This window comes from Podarcis vaucheri, assembly GCF_965113315.1.
Source record: "Podarcis vaucheri genome assembly, chromosome: 8".
NCBI lineage: Eukaryota > Metazoa > Chordata > Lepidosauria > Squamata > Lacertidae > Podarcis > Podarcis vaucheri.
Window position 1 is genome coordinate 28,729,742 of NC_138766.1, and position 20,227 is coordinate 28,749,968.

The 20,227-nt window shown below is 43.4% G+C and overlaps 2 protein-coding genes across 7 annotated transcripts in view; one reads left to right on the plus strand and one right to left on the minus strand.

Annotated features, from left to right (window-relative positions):
• Positions 1 to 4,856: 4,856 nt before the first annotated feature.
• LOC309538768 (testis expressed protein 56-like) lies at positions 4,857 to 13,475 on the plus strand. Its single transcript, XM_082234664.1, has 3 exons — positions 4,857 to 5,245; positions 9,513 to 9,696; positions 13,183 to 13,475. The coding sequence occupies exons 1-3, from the start codon at positions 4,981 to 4,983 to the stop codon at positions 13,472 to 13,474; spliced, it is 741 nt and encodes a 246-aa protein (XP_082090790.1). The 5' UTR covers positions 4,857 to 4,980; the 3' UTR covers position 13,475.
• Positions 13,476 to 13,608: 133 nt separating this feature from the next.
• ECI2 (enoyl-CoA delta isomerase 2) overlaps positions 13,609 to 20,227 on the minus strand; it is a gene marked incomplete at its 3' end in the record, with an annotated part of 37,462 nt that continues 30,843 nt past the window's right edge. For all 6 annotated transcript variants that reach the window (XM_082234542.1, XM_082234541.1, XM_082234540.1 and 3 more), the window contains exons 7-10: positions 19,967 to 20,087; positions 17,860 to 17,949; positions 16,604 to 16,747; positions 13,609 to 13,761 (exon numbers count right to left, since the gene is read on the minus strand). In XM_082234542.1, the coding sequence (XP_082090668.1) occupies positions 13,609 to 13,761; positions 16,604 to 16,747; positions 17,860 to 17,949; positions 19,967 to 20,087 (508 nt within the window). The remainder of the gene's footprint in view (positions 13,762 to 16,603; positions 16,748 to 17,859; positions 17,950 to 19,966; positions 20,088 to 20,227) is intronic.

The window sequence follows — 20,227 nt, forward strand, 5'->3', positions numbered from 1 at the left end:
GAAATAAAAGTTACACATGAAAGCCCCATTTTCACATACTTTGCTCTACTTTATTTTTCCACTGGGGCTGTCCTTCACAAGTAATAATCCAAAAAGGATTATGATTTTCCCATTGAAGAAAACCATTGTCTTATACTAGCTTATAAAAGGAAGGAAAAGGAATGTTTGCCCAGTTTTCAAATTATCTATGTCCTGCAAGTTTTCTATTTTAAATAAGGAAGTGACACAGGCATCATGTATTATATCACCCATTGCTCTGTTAATCACTCCATTTCCAACTTTCTCACAGAAAAAGACGTGCCACATCAAACAGACCTTCCTATGAGTGCATTGGACAGAAGTCTGGCTATTTATTGGCACACCTTCATCTCCATTATCAGATTTCTTTGTGTATAAGTAATCTGCTGGATTTGTGCTATCACATAGCCACGTCCATTTAGCTAGACCTACTTCTACTTATTTCATATAATACTGAAGCTAAACTTGGTCAGTTCCGCAGAACAGGTTCTATCTGAGCTTAAGCTTTCTCCCCAGCTTTCTTTGAGGGGAACGCATATTCACACGGCTTCCATTTGTGGGCCAATATAAACCAAAGATTGCAGTTCAAGACAAGGAAGTGTGTATGTATGAATGAGAAACAAATGAAGGCAAGTATTTCTTTCGTTTGTTAATCACCCAACACAGGAGAGGTTCTAGATAAGTTTACAACTAACTAACTGACTCCTGTGAAATTCCGTGTTGGAACAACCTCCACCAAGCACCATCTTCCATAGGTGACCATTCAAGCAGGAACAGAAGTACTGAAAAGCAGTGCCTCCAACTCACCCTCCCAAAATGTGATAGCTGGTGGCATTAAAAGCTGCTGAGTGATTAAGGAGAATCAACAGAGAAACAGCATCCCCCCCTCAATGTACAGAGCATCCAAAGCTATTTCAGTATCCAATCAGTGCCTCAACCCCAAATGTAATGGATCCAGTATATCAGTTTCATCCAAAAGTGCCTGGGTCACCAGCTACTCAAGGCTATTGCCCATGAAGGAGATATTTGCTACTACTAATTGTTAAGACCTTCTGGGTTAGGGGGTAGGTTTCTTTGGGAGTGTTGTTACCACCTCTTGTAAAAGAATTAACCACTAACCAGCAGTCCCTCCTTCCCTGCCAGCTCTTATGAGCCAAAAGGGACTTGGGGCCTTTTCTTCTTCTTTGGCGATCACTCATAGCTGAGTAAGATTGTCTTCCATAAACACAGTTTTGACAGTGAGTCCATAAGTGACTGTGGAGGCCAATTCTGGATCCACACATCCTTCCACAGTGGGGACATAGGTTTCCAGATGAGAGTTGATCGTGGTGAGGGTTTGCCAAATGTGCCTTCCTCTTAGCATGTTTCTCCCTTTCATCCTGAGTTCAAGCATCTTCAAAGTCCATGATATCTTTGGTAAAGGCTTTTCTCCAGTTGGAGTGCTCACAGGCCAGTGTTTCCCAGTTGTCTGTGTTTATACTACATTTTTAAAGAATTGCCTTGAGAGAGTCTTTAAACCTCTTTTGTTGACCACCAGCATTACACTTTTCATTTTTAAGTTTGGAATAGAGTAGTTGCTTTGGAGGACAATATCAGGTATCTGAACAACATGACCAGTCCAACGAAGCTGATGTTGAAGAATCATTACTTTGACACTGGTGGTTGCACAGACCTGACTAGACACCTTGTCCACATTCTTCAACTGCATCAGCTGAAACCCATTCAACAAAACTGGACAAGACTGCACTCCAGACACCCAATTTGATTTCTTAAGTTACAGTCATAAGACCAACTGAAAGGGTCTAAAGTGCTAGGTGCCTCGTTGGTACACACCACTTTTAAATACTTTGGAGTATATGTTACTAGGAACACTAACAAATAGTTTATAACCAACTATGGCCATGTGTGGGCAAATGGTTTGAAAGACCTGTCATGTTGGAACTGCTTGATTTTCTTCTCCCTGTCTGATAGAATTGCCCTGACAAAAATGATAGTTGCGCCTAAGCAAACCTAACCTTTTTAAAGTTCTCACAGAAATTCCTACCACTGTTTCAAATTCTGGCAAGCTAGACTGGAAACTTTTGTATTTTCCTATAGAAGGTCATAGACCTCCAAGGTTCTAAGGTATAGAAAACTGAAGGATGGAGATTGGGGAATTCTCTTATTGAAATTATTCTATGAAGCTTACCAACTTTGGCATCTGCTATCCTGTATTAATCACTCAAGAAACAGACAATGGGTACAGACAGAGCACTCTTTATTGCAACAATCCAACCCACAACGCAGTCAATTAATCAAAAAAGAAATTGACAGTAGTTTAAAAGTGCGGGACAATATACCGAAAACAATTTTGAAGGCCAGGAAGCATAGAAAGGAAACCTTAATGTTGAGTAACCTCCCTGTTATTCCTGATATATGAACATCACAATTCTATTCAAAGGACATACCATAACAATAAAAGAAAACCATTTGGACAAGCCTCAAGACTTTTATATAAATGCTAAACCAATTCCCAGGGATGCTGACTGGACTGATGTGGTAGCAAAAGTCAACAAATTTGTCTGACAAAAGCATATTCTTCAACAAGGCACTAGGGATTTCACACCATTTGAAAATGTATGTCTCAATCTAGGTGAACAAGAGAAGGGGTTAATATCTACTTTGCACAGTCTGTTAGATAAACTGGACACAGGATTTTAAAATACCTTTAAACGGTTGTGGGAATTAGATTGGAAGCCAGCTGGGTATCTCAGATGAATGTTCAGTTCCTATGTGGGGTAAATTGCCTTACAAAACCACTTTGGCTAAAAGAAATGCTTTTGAAAATAATACAAAAATGGTACTTAACACTGGTGAAAATTGCAAGAATGGGTAAGTCTCACCTAGGGAAGATGCAGGATTTAATAGCTCATAAACACATATGTAAGGGACTTGGGTGGCGCTGTGGGTTAAACCACAGAGCCTAGGACTTGCCAATCAGAAGGTTGGCGGTTCAAATCCCTGTGACGGGGTGAGCTCCCGTTGCTCGATCCCTGCTCCTGCCAACATAGCAGTTCGGAAGCACGTCAAAGTGCAAGTAGATAAATAGGTACCACTCCAGCGGGAAGGTAAACGGTGTTTCCGTGCGCTGCTCTGGTTCGCCAGAAGTGGCTTAGTCATGCTGGCCACATGACTGTACGCCGGCTCCCTCGGCCAATAAAGCGAGATGAGCGCCACAAACCCAGAGTCGGCCACGACTGGACCTAATGATCATGGGTCCCTTTACCTTTTAACACATATGGAGTGGGCTTGCAATAGGGTGGCAAGATTTTGGACAGAAGTGTTTCAGGACGTTGCTAAAATTCTGGGAAAGCCTGCAAACGCCCGCCCCCCCCCCCAGAAACAGCTTTGCTAAGTATATTTGATGGAGATAATCAATATTTATTGTATGAACACTTAACTGGCTATTTACTAACAGCATTGGGGATAGTGGATGCTAGAGGTTGGAAGAATGCCATGAGTCCATTTCAGTGGAGATAATCCCTTCTCAAACTAGCTTATTTATTTCATGCCTTTCATATTAGGTGAATTGTGGTGATGGGTGGCTATGTTTTGGTTGGGCTTATTGTGAATTCTTGTCTTTCTGTTCATATATGTAAATTTTAATAATAATTTCAAAAAGCATGAGGGGGGAAAAAACACTAGGATAGTGAAAGACAAAAGTGAAACGAATTGAAATATGGCAAGAACATTGGTCCAGAAAACATGACAGAAGAAAGGTCACATTTAAAGTGTTTGACCAAAGCTTTCCCAACACAGCCATACTTCTAGAACAGGAGTAGCGCATCTGTTGGCAGATGCACACCATACATTTAAAGCATATTCACTGCACATTTAAACCGCATGACTCCCCACCCCAAATCCTGGGAACCATAGTTTCTCCATTTCGGAACTACAATTCCCAGCGCCCTTAACAATTTATAGTTCTCAGGATTCTTTGGGATGTGCTTTAAATGTGTGTTGAATGTTAAGGCGTGGTTCTGCCACCGCTTAGAGATTTCCTTATAACCAAGCATTATATAAATTTTGTTTAAGAACAACAACAACAACTGTTCTGTCTAGCTAAAGCAAAATTTGGCTGACATCGATTATGGGGTTGGGGGAATTGTAGCTGGTTTTGACCTATAAATCCTTAAACGGCTCAGGACCTCAAGGAGTGCCTCTTTCCGTAGGAACCTGCCCAGTCCTTGAGATCATCTTCTGAGGCCCTCCTTCGTGTTTCTTCTCCTCGAGAGGCCTGGAGGGTGGCAACATGAGAACAGCCTTCTCTGCAGTGGCTCCCTGTCTGTGGAATGCTCTCCCCAGGGAAGTTTGCCTGGCACTTTCATTATACACCTTTAGACACCAGGCAAAAACGTTCCTTTTTAACCAGGCCTTTGGTTAATTTGATTGACATCCTATGCCCTTTTAAAATGTGAGGGGGTTTTTTTGAGGGGGGGAGTGTTATAGGGTTGTTGTTGTTTTTATTTTGATTATGTATTTTGTGGTTATATACCGTATTTTTCCATCTATAAGACGCCCCCAAGAAAACACCCCTCAGCACTACCTGTATATAAGACAAGCCCCAATTTTAAACCTAATTTTTTGGTTAAAAAAACCCCTAGTCTTATACACGGGAAAATATGGTAGTTTTTATTTTATTCTGTGAAACGCCCTGAGACCTGCGGGTATAAGACGGTATATAAATTTAATAATAATAATAATAGCTACATTGAGCATGTTCCTACAATATAGTTTCTTCCACCCAACACCTCCCCGACCTTCTGTTTGTGATGTCACATTGCTCTTGTGATGTCTGGAATTCATAGGAAGGGCTGGGAAAAGCCTCTGGCACAGAAAGAGAAACAAACATGTTTGCTGTGCTCCACTGGGTGGTAGCTACATTCCTAACAAACCTTTTTGAACAGGAAAAGAGGAATAAATATGCCTGTGAAGACTTCTCCTCCGAACTTGCCGCCACTCCCCACGAACCAGAAAGCAAGCAAGAGAATCTTCAGTTCAGGCACCAGGTGGGTGACAAGATCTAAGCTGAACTTGCCACCACTGGTCATTTATCAGAAATTAAGCAGCTGCGATAAGGAGGAAGACATATGTCAGGTGTTCCAAAAGCTTTCCGCACTTTGTGGCAATTTGCAAGACCCTCTGAGAGAGCTGCTTCTTCGGTGTGCTTATGAAGACCAGGAAAGAAGTACGTGCAGACTATATTTTGCTTCACTGGAAATAAGAGTTGCTGGTCCTAATGTCTGCACGCCAGGCTGTTTTTAAGGGAAAAGGTTAAGGGGTGGTTTTAAAGAAGAGGAATATGAAAATATTTACTGAAATGAAAACTTGGAGATATATAACTGTCAGTATTACTAAAATGGGAACAGAGATTGACAGTGTTTAAATAGCCTTTGGACAGGAAAGGTACAGCTGTGCTGGTAGGAAGCTTAGAACTAAACAATATTTATTACCTAAATACAAGACCTTTAGGTTGAAGGGGATGCATGCCACAGGCAAATATTATTAAACCACATTTCCACATATTAATATAGCAATTATGTGGCTGGTTCAGAAAATGAATGCCTAGAGTCACAATTTCTTAGCAGCTACAGCCTGAAACGGTGTGTCTGCTCTTTCACAAGGCAGAGGATAATGAAGGCCAGAAATGGCTTTAATAGTACTTTGCAGAAGATTAAAGAAGTGTCTGAAGTGGGATAAAGAAAGGATTGTATTTCAATAAAATTAATCCTCCCTAGATAAAGAAAACTTCAACACTGTCCATCTGGAAAAAATCAATTCATTATTTTGGGAGACAGGCATGTTTAATTTGCTGGAGACTTTAAGAGGTAAAATACAGAAGGGTGGGGGGCGGGATGAAAAGAGATTGAAAACGAAATCTCGCATATTCCTGGACAGAAAAACAAATAGCAAGAAGCATTCAAACTGTGCAGCTTTGATTTAAACAATGTTCGTGGTAGCTTGCCATGATAATTCCTTCCCCATTATGATATTTGTTAAGTTAAAAGATATATTGCCTTCCCATCCCTCCCCAATATAAAATATGCACCACCTCCAGAAGTACTATCACATCATTATAAGCATTTTGCTACCCTAAGACAATGGTCTTGTCTATTTTTGCTTCTAATCCTATATACACTTCCCTGGGAGTAAGTGCCACTGAAATCAATAAGGCTTATTTTTGGGTAAATTTCCATAAGATTCAACTGTAAGTCATTTTACCCAATAACAGTGCTAGATGCTTATAATAGGTGCTCTTTAAAATTTAAAACAGTTTAAAAAATACAAAACCATACAATTTAATGACAACTTACAATGAAACAGAATTTTACTGCAAAGCAGTGAGCCTGCATAAACCTAGGGCCACGGTTCAGTGCAGTTGTGCAATGAAAGTCAAAAGAACCCCATGAATGAGGTGGAAAACAGTTTCATTTGAATTCATCACCTGCTTTGTGGGCCATAAGGAAGGGTCAAATGCAGTCTATCAACTATAGCATCCAAGTCAGTACAGATCCAATCAATTTTGCAAGCATAGTGCTGAGCAAATTGTTCCCGGTGGGGCAGTTGAGTAGTCTAAATCAGGCTTCCTCAACCTCAGCCCTCCAGATGTTTTGAGACTACAATTCCCATAATCCCTGACCACTGCTCCTGCTAGCTAGGGATCATGGGAGTTGTAGGCCAAAAACATCTGGAGGCCTGAGGTTGAGGAAGCCTGGTCTAAATTCTCCTAATCTGGGCCAGAGTGTAAAAGACCTCTGACCACTTGAAACAGCTCTGCTGGACAGCTCCTTGCTGATGCAATGGAGGCAGAGAAAAAAAAAGAAGAGTTTGGATTTGATATCCCGCCTTATCACTATCCAAAGGAGTCTCAAAGCGGCAAACATTCTCCTTACCCTTCCTCCCTCACAACAAATACTCTGTGAGGTGAGCGGGACTGAGAGACTTCAGAGAAGTGTGACTAGCCCAAGGTCACCCAGCAGCTGCAGGTGGAGGAGCGGAGATGCGAACCGAACCCGGTTCCCCAGATTACGAGTCTATCTCTCTTAACCACTACACCACACTGGCTTTCATGCCCTACACTGTCATGGAACGGGTATTCAAAGAGATTCTGGCCTGTATTTGGACAGACTCCTTCTAAGTTTTCCACCAACATCACTTTAGTTGCTGTCTCATGTGTTTCATTGTCATCAGTTCCCCACAGAACCAGGAAGCCTGGTTTGGCTCCACTAAGTGAGAGGGGATGCTCAGGAGAGAAAGTGTCCATAGCCACAGTCAGGCATAGCCAAACTTGGCCCTCCAGATGTTTTGGGACTACAATACCCATCATCCCTGACCACTGGTCCTGTTAGCTAGGGGTGATGGGAGTTGTAGTTCCAAAACATCTGAAGGGCCAAGTTTGGCCATGCCTGGCCACAGTCATTTCTCCATTCCAGAGATCCACTAGGGCTTCAACAGAATCACCTGCCAAGGCAACAGGAAACTCCCCATGAGCAATCAGGAAGCCATCTGGATCCCTCAGCCTCCTGGCGTGGATCATCTTAATCGGTCCCCCACCACTGCAGAGGCTCCACCAGGTAGTGTGATCTGACCATGACAAAAGAACTATAGAAAGTTCCTCTACTGGTAAGACCACCACTATCCAAGCCAGTGAGAAAAACCAAGTCCAGAGTGTGCCCTGCAGCATGGGTAGAGCCAAAAATTACTTGGGACAGACCCATGGTTGCCATTAAATCCTGAGCCACTCCTGACAAGGGAGCCCCAGCGTGAATGTTAAAGTCCTCCAGCACAGACCTGTGGATAACTGGGGGTGCCAGGAACTTGGTCTCCTGAAGAAATATCTGATTATGGAACGGCTGGCTAGTGAACTGTTGTGGCTAATGACAAAGATGGTTGTGCCCGAGTATTTTGGGAGCTAGCCCTATATCCAGTCTGATCTGTAGGAAGGCAACGATGTATGGAAGACCTTCTTCTGCCTGCACTATCGTTGGAAGGCCACCTCTGTTGTTTGATAAATCTTGCATGGGGACAATCTATGGGAGGCTAAAATGAACTTCTGCAAAGAGGTACTTCTATTCAATGTTTACATCCACTGCTGCCAGTCAGGAGCTGGATGGAAGATGAGATGCTGGACCAGAAGACCAGTTGCTTGGGCAACTTCCATGGCGGAATTGTGCTAAGGCTTCTGAGTTTGTAAAACCAAAGGAAGAGGAGGAAGACTCATGCTCATTGGGTCTGCACCCAAAACAGCTTCTTATAAATTGGTGGCATTGGGGTGTGTGTGGAGATGTACAGAACTCTCTGGGACACTACACCAATATATGTGTCCATACCCTCCTACATTTCTCTGATGAAAATAGGGATGTCCTATTCATCATCATCAACAACAATAATAAATTTATTGATAACCTGCCCATCTGACTGGGTTGCCCCAGCAACTCATAATAAAACATTAAACATTAAAAAAAAACTTCCTTATACAGGGCTGTCTTCGGATGTGTTCTAAAGGTTGTATAGTTACTTATATCCTTGGCTCAGGGGTCATAGAATCATAGAATCATAGAGTTGGAAGAGACCACAAGGGCCATAGAGTCCAACCCCCTGCCAAGCAGGAAACACCATCAGAGCACTCCTGACATATGGTTGTCAAGCCTCTGCTTAAAGACCTCCATGGAGTTATGGGTCGCATAACTCCATACCCTCCAACATTTCTTTGATGAAAATACGGACATCCTAAGGCAGGGGTCTGCAACCCGCGGCTCCGGAGCCGCATGTGGCTCTTTCACACCTTTGCCGCGGCTCCGGGGCGGATACTAGCAAGGGGAGGAGGCGCATTGTGCGCCCCGACACTCCCCACTGTGGCGGGCACTGTACTGGCTGTGATGTTGCATGGGGGCGGTGCGTGCGTTAGTCACACACCGCCCCGACGTCACCTTCCCGCCCTCTGTCAGATCGCGGCTCCAGAGATATATGTGTTTTAAATGTTGCGATGGTTTTGCGGCTCCCAGTTTTTTTTCCTTCGGAAACGGGTCCAAGTGGCTCTTTTTGTCTTAAAGGTTGCAGACCCCTGTCCTAAGGACAAGGAGGACATTCCGGGATCAATTAGAAACCGGTACGGCTTCTGTAAATCTGGGTCTCTCCCTGGAAACTAGGGACATTTGGATGGTCTGTCTGTCCTCCTTCTCCACTTCCTGGTTCTGGAAACATGAGAAGAGCCTTGGCACCCTTTTGTTGCTGCATGTGGCAAAAAGATCAACCTCTGGTATCTCCCAACACCATGTGATCTGCTGGAAGGTCTGGGGGTTTAGAGACCATTCTCCCTGATCAGATGAAGTTAGTTGCTGTTAAAGGTACAGCAGCAGGAGCAGCAAAATAAAATAAAAATGCAACAAACCCCATTCTAATACTGTATACTTAAAGCAATAATCAATTCTTGTTTTCCACCCCTCCCTCTTCAGGTTACAAGGTCTCCTATTTTGACACGTTCAAAACAGCTAGCGACCTACTGCAAGGGGCATACTGTTCACCAGAGCCAGATCACATGCCCCTAACAAAAAGATTTATTTCCAACAAGATTGCCAAGGAACATAAAGCCTTTGGAGTGTACAGACACGATGCTCCGCTGGCAACCATAATTGCAAGGTAGGATATTATACAAAAGGGTTTCTTTTTTCTTTTTGAATGCATCTATTGTATAACTTCTTTTTTGTTTAGGGATACTTGTATCCTCTACTTTCTTTCTTTTTGTGGGGGAAATGTTCCCCACCCCAAATCTCTAATAATATAGGTGCACACTCAGTTTCTAGCTAGAAAGCCTATCACATTGCATAAACACAAAGGTTTCCTTGCTACCAGATCTCCTGATGTGGAGACTGCAATGGAAAGGTGACAGTATCCCCACTGCCTGCTTCCCACTGCTTTATGGTGGTCGCCCTGGGAGGAGGAACAGCCAGCGGAATTCCAAATCTCTTGCAGGACCACTTCAGCCTCTCTCCTTCTCTCCCAGGCAATTTAGCAATTAGTAAAGGGACTCCTGACCATTAGGTCCAGTCGCGGATGACTCTGGGGTTGCGGCGCTCATCTGCTTTAATGGCCAAGGGAGCCGATGTACAGCTTCCAGGTCATGTGGCCAGCATGACTAAGCCACTTCTGGCGAACCAGAGCAGTGCACGGAAACGCGTTTACCTTCCTGCCAAAGCAGTACCTATTTATCTATTTGCACTTTGACGTGCTTTTGAACTGCTAGGTTGACAGGAGCAGGGAACGAGCAATGGGAGCTCACCCCGTCACGGGGATTCGAACCACCGACCTTCTGATCGGCAAGCCCTAGGCTCTGTGGTTTAACCCACAGCGCCACCCACATCCCTTTAACAACTAGTAGCATTGTCCAAACAAGAGAGGGCTACCAGACCTTGAGTGTGTCCCAAAACCAATGTGACCCATAAATCCAATTGAGCAGCTTACTCCAAGGAGCACATGCAATAGGGAAAGGAGGAGAAATCGCATGCATGCAGATCAAAAGGTATTGGACTAGGCAAAACTTGAACAGAGCACACCTAACTCTCAATAGTCGCCTCGGGCGCTGGCAGCTTCTGGCATCATTGCCAGTTGAGGGGCTCAAGAGGGACAACTGTTACAGGGACCCTATTGATATTTAAGGCATCTTGTGCCCAGGTGGCTTTGAGTGACAGGTTGCTAAATCCAGCCAATCCGAGGATGGCCACATATTTCAGAGAAGGGATTGTAACACCTTTGGGAAATTGAGAGATGGAGTTGTGGTCCAAGTGCAGCAACCTTTCCTTCTGTGTGTGCTTTGGGATGTTGGCAGGAACAACATGACCTTTCTGCCTGGGCATGATGGAGGATGAGAGACAATGGGCAATCTTAAAGCGACAGGAGGAGGCAAGAGTTGCAGCAAAAGTCTGTGTGCAGTTGCAGAAAATAATTTCAGTACTGAGTCCACAGGCAAAAAAATGTCAGAGAGATGTTGCTTCATTGATACCACTATCTGATTTCTTCATTTAAGAGAGTGACAGAGACAGAACCACTTATTTATTTTGCTTCTTTTCACATTACAAACCCGTTCATTTTTGTCCCATATTGATCTTGTTACTGGTTCTGCTCCTACTAGTACCTTAAAAAGGTAAAGGTAAAGGGACCTCTGACCATTAGGTCCAGTTGTGACCGACTCTGAGGTTGCGGCGCTCATCTCGGTTTACTGGCTGAGGGAGCCAGCGTACAGCTTCCGGGTCATGTGGCCAGCATGACTAAGCCGCTTCTGGCGAACCAGAGCAGCGCACGGAAATGCCGTTTACCTTCCCGCCAGAGTGGTACCTATTTATCTACTTGCACTTTCGAACTGCTAGGTTGGCAGGAGCAGGGACCAAGCAACGGGAGCTCACCCCATTGTGGGGATTCAAACCGCCAACCTTCTGATCAGCAAGTCCTAGGCTCTGTGGTTTAACCCACAGCACCACCCGCGTCCCTTAAACTGACAGAAATTTGACAAAGCAGAGCAGTTATGAAAATATTTAGGAAAGGTTTCACCTGGTCTCTACACCAGAAAAAGCTTTACTTGTTCACTTATCTTTATTTGTATATCAAGCTGCTGTAAAAGGCACACGAACAGGGTCAGTAAAATTCCTTTCTTACAGAAAAAAAATGTGTTTTACCCATTGTTTTCACACCTTTCAAAGAATCAGGGGCGAATGCTATTAGCATATTTTCCTCTGTTTCCTCCCAACCAAGAAATAAGGATCAGGAACTCAGCTTATTCTGGCTTGCTTCTAATATTTGGGTTATTTCTGTAGTAGATGCTCTTGTTCCTGAAGGGAACTTATTGTCTCTTATGTTCTTAAATGCTATAAATTGATTTGGCCCAGTCACAGGGTATGAAAAACTTATACCTTCAGCCACTGAAGGTACTTGTCTGGCAGATAGTTAAAATTCCTTTTGTTAAAACTCTGAAAAGTATCTCTACCTGTGAAAATTTGAGACTCCAAAATATGAAAAGTTAAAACAAATGGCCAGGAAAAAATCAGGCCACACTTCCTTATGCAATGTTCTCTCTGGAGCAGAACGCCGTGTGCAATTTATACTTGTCAAAACACTGAAAGTTGTGGAACAAAATAATATCCCAACTACCACACTCTAGGGTATTTTTTTTCTCGTTACACAAAAAGAACAACTGGTCTCAACTGAAGTGTAGTTTTATGAGTGGGGCGCCATATTCAATGGAATGGCAAACAGCACATGTGGCTCTAAGTATCTGTTCTAAGCCAAGGGGTGGGGGGAAGCCTGCTATACTAAGAAATGTGGGTAAGCTCCCATCAGCCCCAGGCAGAATGGCAAATGTCAGGGATGATTGGAGCTGTAGTCTCACAACATCTGGAGGACCACAGGTTCTCCCATCCCAGTTCTAAGCCAATCCAATTGTGCCTTCCGCTTGTATCAGGGCTTCCCAAACTTGGGTCGCCAGCTGTTTCTGAACTACAACTCCCATCATCCCTAGCTAACAGGACCAGTGGTCAGGGATGATGGGAACTGTTGTCCAAAAACTGCTGGAGAATCAGCGACTTGGATTATTCTCTGTTGTGTCGTATGCAGTATGGCAGGTCTGCGAGCAGAAAAATGGTTTTGCTTATCCCTATGCTAGGTTTTCCCCCCACCCAACTGCAAGGTAAAAGCCAATCTTCATCATCTTGGCCCTAATATCTGCTGAGCAAGTTACAACTCCTGCAATGTATACCAGGAGTGTTTATTGAATGAAACTCTTCACCTAAACCTTTTCCCTCTTCCTCTTCTCCTCCGTCTCTCCCCCCCCCCCACATTTCCCATTGGCTTTTGTTGTTTTAAACAACCAAAGCATTCCTTTCCCAGCTTTACAGTGAGAGATGTTTCTATTTGTCCTGGAATTAAATTTAAAGACCAAAAATGGACACAAATGCCTGCCGCGGTTTGCAAAAGGACTGTATTAACCCACAACACTGAGCGAGTGTCACATAACATAGCAAAACGCACAGAACTGTTATAAGGTTCCAAAGTATTTGTAAGTAAATGTTTTAATTCAAATTTTCCGCTAACACGAATGCTACATTCTCTCTCCCCCCCCCCCCCGCTTCGCAATAGATGGACACCAAATAGCATGTCAGCCCACTATGACAGACATTCAGTTATTCAAGAGCTTAAAAAGTTTGGGGACATTGAATCAGTGACCCCTTTTGGAAGACAAACAGTCATCGTCGTATTCCAAGAAATCCGCTCCGCATGCAAAGCAGTGAGCGCTTTCCCACCTGAGTGCCCAGAGGGAGGAATACGATGTTTCTGGCACCACAAATTCATGTCCAAATACAAAAGACGGAAATTCCCCAAAATGAGAAACTTGACAACGTTAGGAGCGAAGGTGCCACCTGCACGTTAAACAGATTACGCTCGTCCCTGTTAAGGCACAACGTGGATATGTATTCAAAGGATTCGTTGAATGAAATTTAAGTCTTCTGGTAAGAGGAACAGAACTATTCTACAGACATTTCTTTCTGCACAGTTGGCAAGAGATCAGAGCTTGGACTTCTGAAAGAAGCTCATTATGGCGTTCATGCACTCATCGGACAGCCATCTTCCTTTGAGACATTCGCACTCTTGGGAGTTAACTTCATGGAGCTTCTCCTTTTCCATGCTTCGCATCAACTGCTTGGAGACTGCCAAACTCTGGAAAGAGAAATAAATAAAAATTCCATCGTTAAATGTAGAATGTGCAATTCCAAGCGACAAAATCTCAAATCTGGCTGGTAATACAAATTTGGGGTTTGGGGGTTAGGATGGGTGCAGGGTACAATGGATTAGTGTGAAGGGGGCTCCTATATTTCAGCTTTGCCCTGAAAGAAGCTAGTGGATAAAAAGGGTTGATTGCTTCCCTCCCAGTGCCTCCAAGTTAAGGTCGGCAAACCTGTGTTAGGATCACGTGTTTGCTGAGGTTCCAACCTAAGGCTTCAGGCATAATGTAGCAAAAAGGTTGCACGTGCGAATGTAAATAGTTTATTGAATATTTACAGATAAACCGTAAACAGATAAGAACATTAGCAGGATTATTGTAATAACCTGCTGTTCAATAAGAGTAAATATTTAAATTAGATGAATAAATGAGCAAACGTAAATTAATCTGGATATGCAGAAGGTATTAAAAATAAATTTAAGGAACCGCAGAAAGAGGGGGAAGGACGTTAAGTATTGAAATGTTAAAATGATTGTAAAATTAGTGAAATTGAAATGTATAAACCTGAAAAGTGTGTGTGTGTGTGTGTGTATATATATAAGTTTGTGCTTTAAGCAGATTATAGTGCAGCACGAAAAAACAGCACAGGAAATTCTCTTCTGTTTAAACAGGACCAAGACTATCGCCACGAGTGACTTTGTTAGCATATAAAAGATGAAAAGCAGGTAAGATTGATAATGCTGGTCTTGCCATGCTTTTCTGCTTGTAATAATTTCCATTGAGTGGTCCTGCAGATTTTGCACAGTACAGAAAGCTCACCAGAGTTAAACTGCCGAACGGCATTTAGTGTCAATGGTATCCTCAGTAAGAAACCAATACCCTGAATCTACAAACAGATGGAAGAAGAACTTCATAGATGGTACTATTAGTTGGAGTCAAACAGATCTGTCAGTGTCTGATGGTTTCTGGATTGGTTGGAGACAGAGAAATATGCAAACCAGGATAATATCCAAAATCAGCGTTTACATCAATACTTGTTAAAACTGACTCTGCTATAAATGGGTCATTTTGAAGTTGCTGTTACTGTATATATTTTTCTTCTAGAACTCCCAAAGCAGAGAGAAAATAAAATGGCTTAAGGGATTTTTTTTTTTTTAAAGGAAAGTGGGAAATAAGACACGTTCAGGCTATTTTTTCCTGATCCGTTTTTTTTTATTCTGAGCACATAATCCCCAGATGAACTAAGCACATGCATTTCACACTGAAGTGCAATGTTGTGTAATTCGTACTTTCACATTTTGAGAGGATTTTAACCATATGAATTAGAAAACTAAATCAATAAGGCTATAAAAATTGCCCTCTGTGACAAGAGAAAGATGTTAATGACCACTAAAGTTTTTTAAGTGATGTGGCCAATCAATAGATCATAGAAAAGCAGGTGAAACTGACAGATGAAAGCCAGAGTTTAATAATTACTGTTGTATCTCCACTGCCTGACAGAAGGCCCACAAAAAAAACCTCACAAGGATTTGAAAAGGTCAAAGATAGACATGTGTTTGAAAGAACAGCCCCCATCCAGCCCCCAAAAATTATCAATAAAAGGCCAAAAGAGAAAGAAAACAACAAACACAAAGCCAAACATTCCAGCCATGTGAATATTATTTTTTTACATCACTGTAAAACAATAGCAGGCCTTTAGAGATGTTTCAGGATTTTATGGGCAAGTTTTCTCAGAATATAGGTTTTTTTGGTCAAATTTTAAATATGCTTATTAATTATTATATTTTAATATTTAGGTCAAAGTCCAAGTGTTAGCTGAAATCCTTTTTTCCTTCTTACTCCCTTAATATGAGTAGATTTATGTTGTTTTTCCCCTGAATAAATATTTCTTTGGAGCAACATAAATCTTTTGCCACATGCATAGCCTTGAGGAGGTCACGGTCAAATTACATTGCAAGTTATTTATAACTTATTTATTAAAAGATTTATAGCCCACCTTTCATTATTATTTCCCACATTTCTGGACAGAGTAATGTTGGATCTATGAAAGTCCTATGTGGTAGGTTGGAAAACTATCTGAATTAAATATCAAAGCTGTACATCGGCTGGTCTCAAAAAAACCCCCTCTTTTGTGCATTTCCAACAGCTGTTTTGCAGATGCATGTAAATAAAAAGGCAGAGCAGAGACAACAGCAGAAAAGCCATTATTTGCTCAGTCTCAATTTCCCTATTTAAAACAGAAACAATACTAACCTCCAAGCATGATTTGCTCACTACCATGAGCTTAAGAATAGTTTATTTACAAGCAGGACCTGCAACAAAATGTTACAGTGTGGAGCGATTTCCTGTTCAGTCCTCCAACCAGCCATGCTTATTTCAGGATATTCCATTCAAATTCCTCCTTCCCGGATGCCTATCCTTGCCACCAATAGCCACTCGGCATTCTGAAACTGTTGATGTTTTGGGGTTTCTCCCTTAGGGCTTTCCCCTAAAGCTTTCGTTTCTAATTCCTGCAAACATTGGGGCTCACCAAGCACACACCCCAATACCATCCTCTTGTGCGCAGATAGCACCATGTTAGCTACACAAGAACTGGCACCTGGAGAACGGAAATCGCTAGTGGAGTTATGTATGCAATCCGGTCAGGCGCCAGAAGCAAGCTATGTTGGCATCCATGCAGCCAAAACCTAAGAAATGCACAATGGAACTACTTTGGAGCTAAAGGTTCTGGGAACGGTAGCTCTCCTGTGGTTGTGGAATGTGTTAGAAGAAAGATGAGCAAACCCGTCTGTTTACAGCCTGGAAAATAAGCGTTTTAATTTTTTTAAAAAAACTAACATTTTTGGGAAGGCTTGCGTAAGCTTTCAGCCGTGCCCACACTTCCTTCTGGAAAACCTGGTCAGGGAAAACCTCTGTCACAAGCCCTTGCGAACAGGCTTGGGCTGCGGTCAGCTTCTTGTTGAAAAGCAGCATCTCAGTGGCCTGAAAGAAAGGAAAACAAGAAAACAATTACTTGGGCAAAATGCTAGTGGCAAACAGAAGCAATAAATAAAACTGTCAGTCCCAGCTTGTTCTTTTGCTGCCGCCTGCTAACCTTTGTGCTTTGTTAAACACACAATAGCGCACTGGTAGAGTACATGCAGTGGGATGCGGGTGGCGCTGTGGGTTAAACCACAGAGCCTAGGACTTGCCGATCAGAAGGTCAGCAGTTCAAATCCCCGCAACGGGGTCAGCTCCTGTTGCTCAGTCCCTGCTCCTGCCAATCTAGCAGTGCGAAAGCACGTCAAAGTGCAAATAGATAAATAGGTACCGCTCCAGTGGGAGGGTAAATGGCGTTTCCGTGCACTGCTCTGGTTCGCCAGAAGCAGCTTAGTCATGCTGGCCACACGACCTGGAAGCTGTATGCCGGCTCCCTCGGCCAATAAAGCGAGATGAGCGCCGCAACCCCCGAGTCGGTCACGACTGGACCTAATGGTCAGGGGTCCCTTTACCTTTACCTTTAGAGTACATGCATTGGATCCCAAGCTCAGTCCCTGCCACCTCCAGTAATACAGTCAAACCTCGATTGTCGAATGTAAACCATTCCGGAAGCCCGTTCGGCTTCAAAATGTTTGACAACCGAGGCGTGGCTTCCGATTGGTTGCAGGAGCTTCCTGCACTCAAGCAGAAGCTGTGTTGGATGTTCGGCTTCCAAAAAACATCCAAAAACTGGAACATTTACTTCCAGGTTTTTGGCGTTCAGGAGCCGAAACGTTCCTAAACGGAGGCATTCGGGTGATGGGAATAACTCATCCTGAAAGCGAAAGAGCTCACCTGAGACTCTGCAGTCAGCTGCTGCCAGTCAATTCTTGGCTAGCATGTTCAATGGTCTGGCACTATTCCTAACCTTCGTGTGTTCAGTGGGAAGGGGTGCAGGAGGCTCCCAAGTGTGCTCAGCCCCAGAGATGAGGCTGGTGGCGACAGCGTGTGTGGCTTTTCTGCCCCCTTACAAGTTGTTTAACCCCTTGAATAGGGCTCAGTGGCTACCTGAGCGAAGCGCCGAAGGCACTTCTCTCAAAACAACCCTCAAAAAGACAAAAATGTATCTCTCTTACCTTGGATACGCCCATCATTTTTGGAAACGTGTATGAGGAACATCCTTCCGGACTCTGGCCCAGCTTGCTAAAGGGGGTGTGAAATGTCGCCTGTGAAGGAAAAAGACTCTTGCTTTAGAATGCTGTCACTTTCAAATAGCATACAATATCTAGCTGTCCTTTTATATCCTGAATTAGAATAATAGAATTGCAGAGTTGGAAGGGGTCCAATCCCCAGCAATGCAGGAATTTCAAGTAAAGCATCCATGACAAATTGCCATGCACCCTCTGCTTAAACATCTCCAAGGAAAGAGAGTCCACAACCTCCTATGGGAGTCCATTCCGCTGTCAAACAGTTCTTACTGTAGAAAGTTCTTGTTGATGTTTAGTCAGAATCTCCTTTCTTGTAACTTGAAGTCATTGGTTCAGGTCTTAGCCTCCAGAGCAGGAGAAAGCAAGCTTGCCCCCTCTTCCATGTGACAGCCCTTGAGATATCTGATGATGGCTATCATATCTCCTCTCAGCCTCCTATTTTCCAGGCTAAACATACTCAACTCCCTCATCAAGCTTTGGCTTCCAGACCCTTGGTCATCTTGGTTGCCCTCCTCTGCACACATTCCAGCTTGTCAATATCCCTTTTAAATTGCATGAGGGTTTCTATATGCGGTTAGATAATAGTATGTGCAGCCCTAGCCACAAAAGTCAACCTTTCCATGGTTTGCATGCTATGCAGAAGGAACAATAGAGCCTGCCTTTGACTTCTGAGACACAATTGAACAGCGACCCAATTACAGCTGTCATCCAGAATGAGACCACAAGTGGCTTTGGACATGTGCTTGACACACTGAAGTTCACAGTTCTTTGTATAAATGACAGGGGACAGACACAAGTCAGTGACAATACATGTTTTGGACCTGAATCATCCACAGTAATGATGTTTATAAATCCTTACTTGTACAGAAAGCATTGTATGCTCTCAAACATAACGGAACAGAGAAAAGAATGAGAGGGAGATGATGATGATGATAATAATAATAATAATAATAATACACACACCCCAACCATCTGGCTGGGTTTCCCCAGTCACTCTGGACAGCTCCCAGCAGAATATTAAAAACACGATAAAACATCAAACATTAAGAACGTCCCTAAACAGGGCTGCCATTACATGTCTTCCAAAAGTCAGATAGTTATTTCCTTGACATCTGATGGGAGGCCTTCCACAGGGCGGGCGCCACTACCAAGAAGGCCCTCTGCCTGGTTCCCTGTAACCTCACTTCTTGCAGTGAGGGAACCGCCAGAAGGCCCTCAGCGCTGGACCTCAGTGTCTGGGCAGAGTGATGGGGATGGAGACGCTCCTTCAGGTATACTTGGGCTGAGTCCGTTTAGGGCTTTCAAGGTCAGCGCCAACACTTTGAATTGTGCTCGGAAACGTACTGGAAGCCAATGTAGGTCTTTCAGGACCGGTATTATATGGTCTCAGCGGCCGCTCCCAGTCACCAGTCTAGCTGCCGCATTCTGGATTAGTCGTAGTTTCCAGGTCACCTTCAAAGGTAGCCCCATGTAGATTGTGTTGCAGTAGTCCGAGCGGGAGATAACTAGACAGAGAGTCTATCAGTGCAGAAGCACTATAATTCTGCATTTCTAATTGGACCAACGTAGGAAAACATTGCACACCACATTTTCTACCCGCAGCTCATGTCCCATCTGAAACTGAGATGCTAGGAGAAAATAAGGGCAAGGAGAACCAGGGAAGCTTTGCTCTCTCTGCCAAATTCCAGCTTAGCTACTGACGTTCAGATGAACTCACGGAGGGCAGCAAGTTCTGGAAGCCTCTTTCAGGCAGTATTTCTAAATGGTCACAGCTCATATCAACAGGCAGAAATGTTGAGCCAACACATTCTTTTACTGATGTAAAGGGGAAAGAATCTTTGTATTTCCCTTTTTTATACTGAGTCATACATTTTATTATGCTGTCAGCTGTCTCAAGTCTCCATTTGGAAGGAAACTCAGTGCACAAACTGAATAAATAATTTTTCACTCTAAATAACTTCAATTTCTATGAGAGCCCAATACTGGATTGGAAGTGGGGGGGGGGGGGGTTCAGACATTCATGCAGAAAACTTACCCTGTCAGTAGCATACACCACGTCAAACAGCCCAAGGAGAGTTACAGCAATACCCACAGCTGGCCCATTCACCACAGCGATTAATGGCTTAGGAAAATCAATGAAATGGTCGACAAAGTCTCTGGAAAGAGAAAGGAACAGAATAGAATGACTATATAGTGGAATGGGGGGCTCGGGTGGTGCTGTCGGTTAAACCACAGAGCCTAGAACTTGCCGATAAGAAGGTCGGCAGTTCGAATCCCCATGACGGGGTGAGCTCCC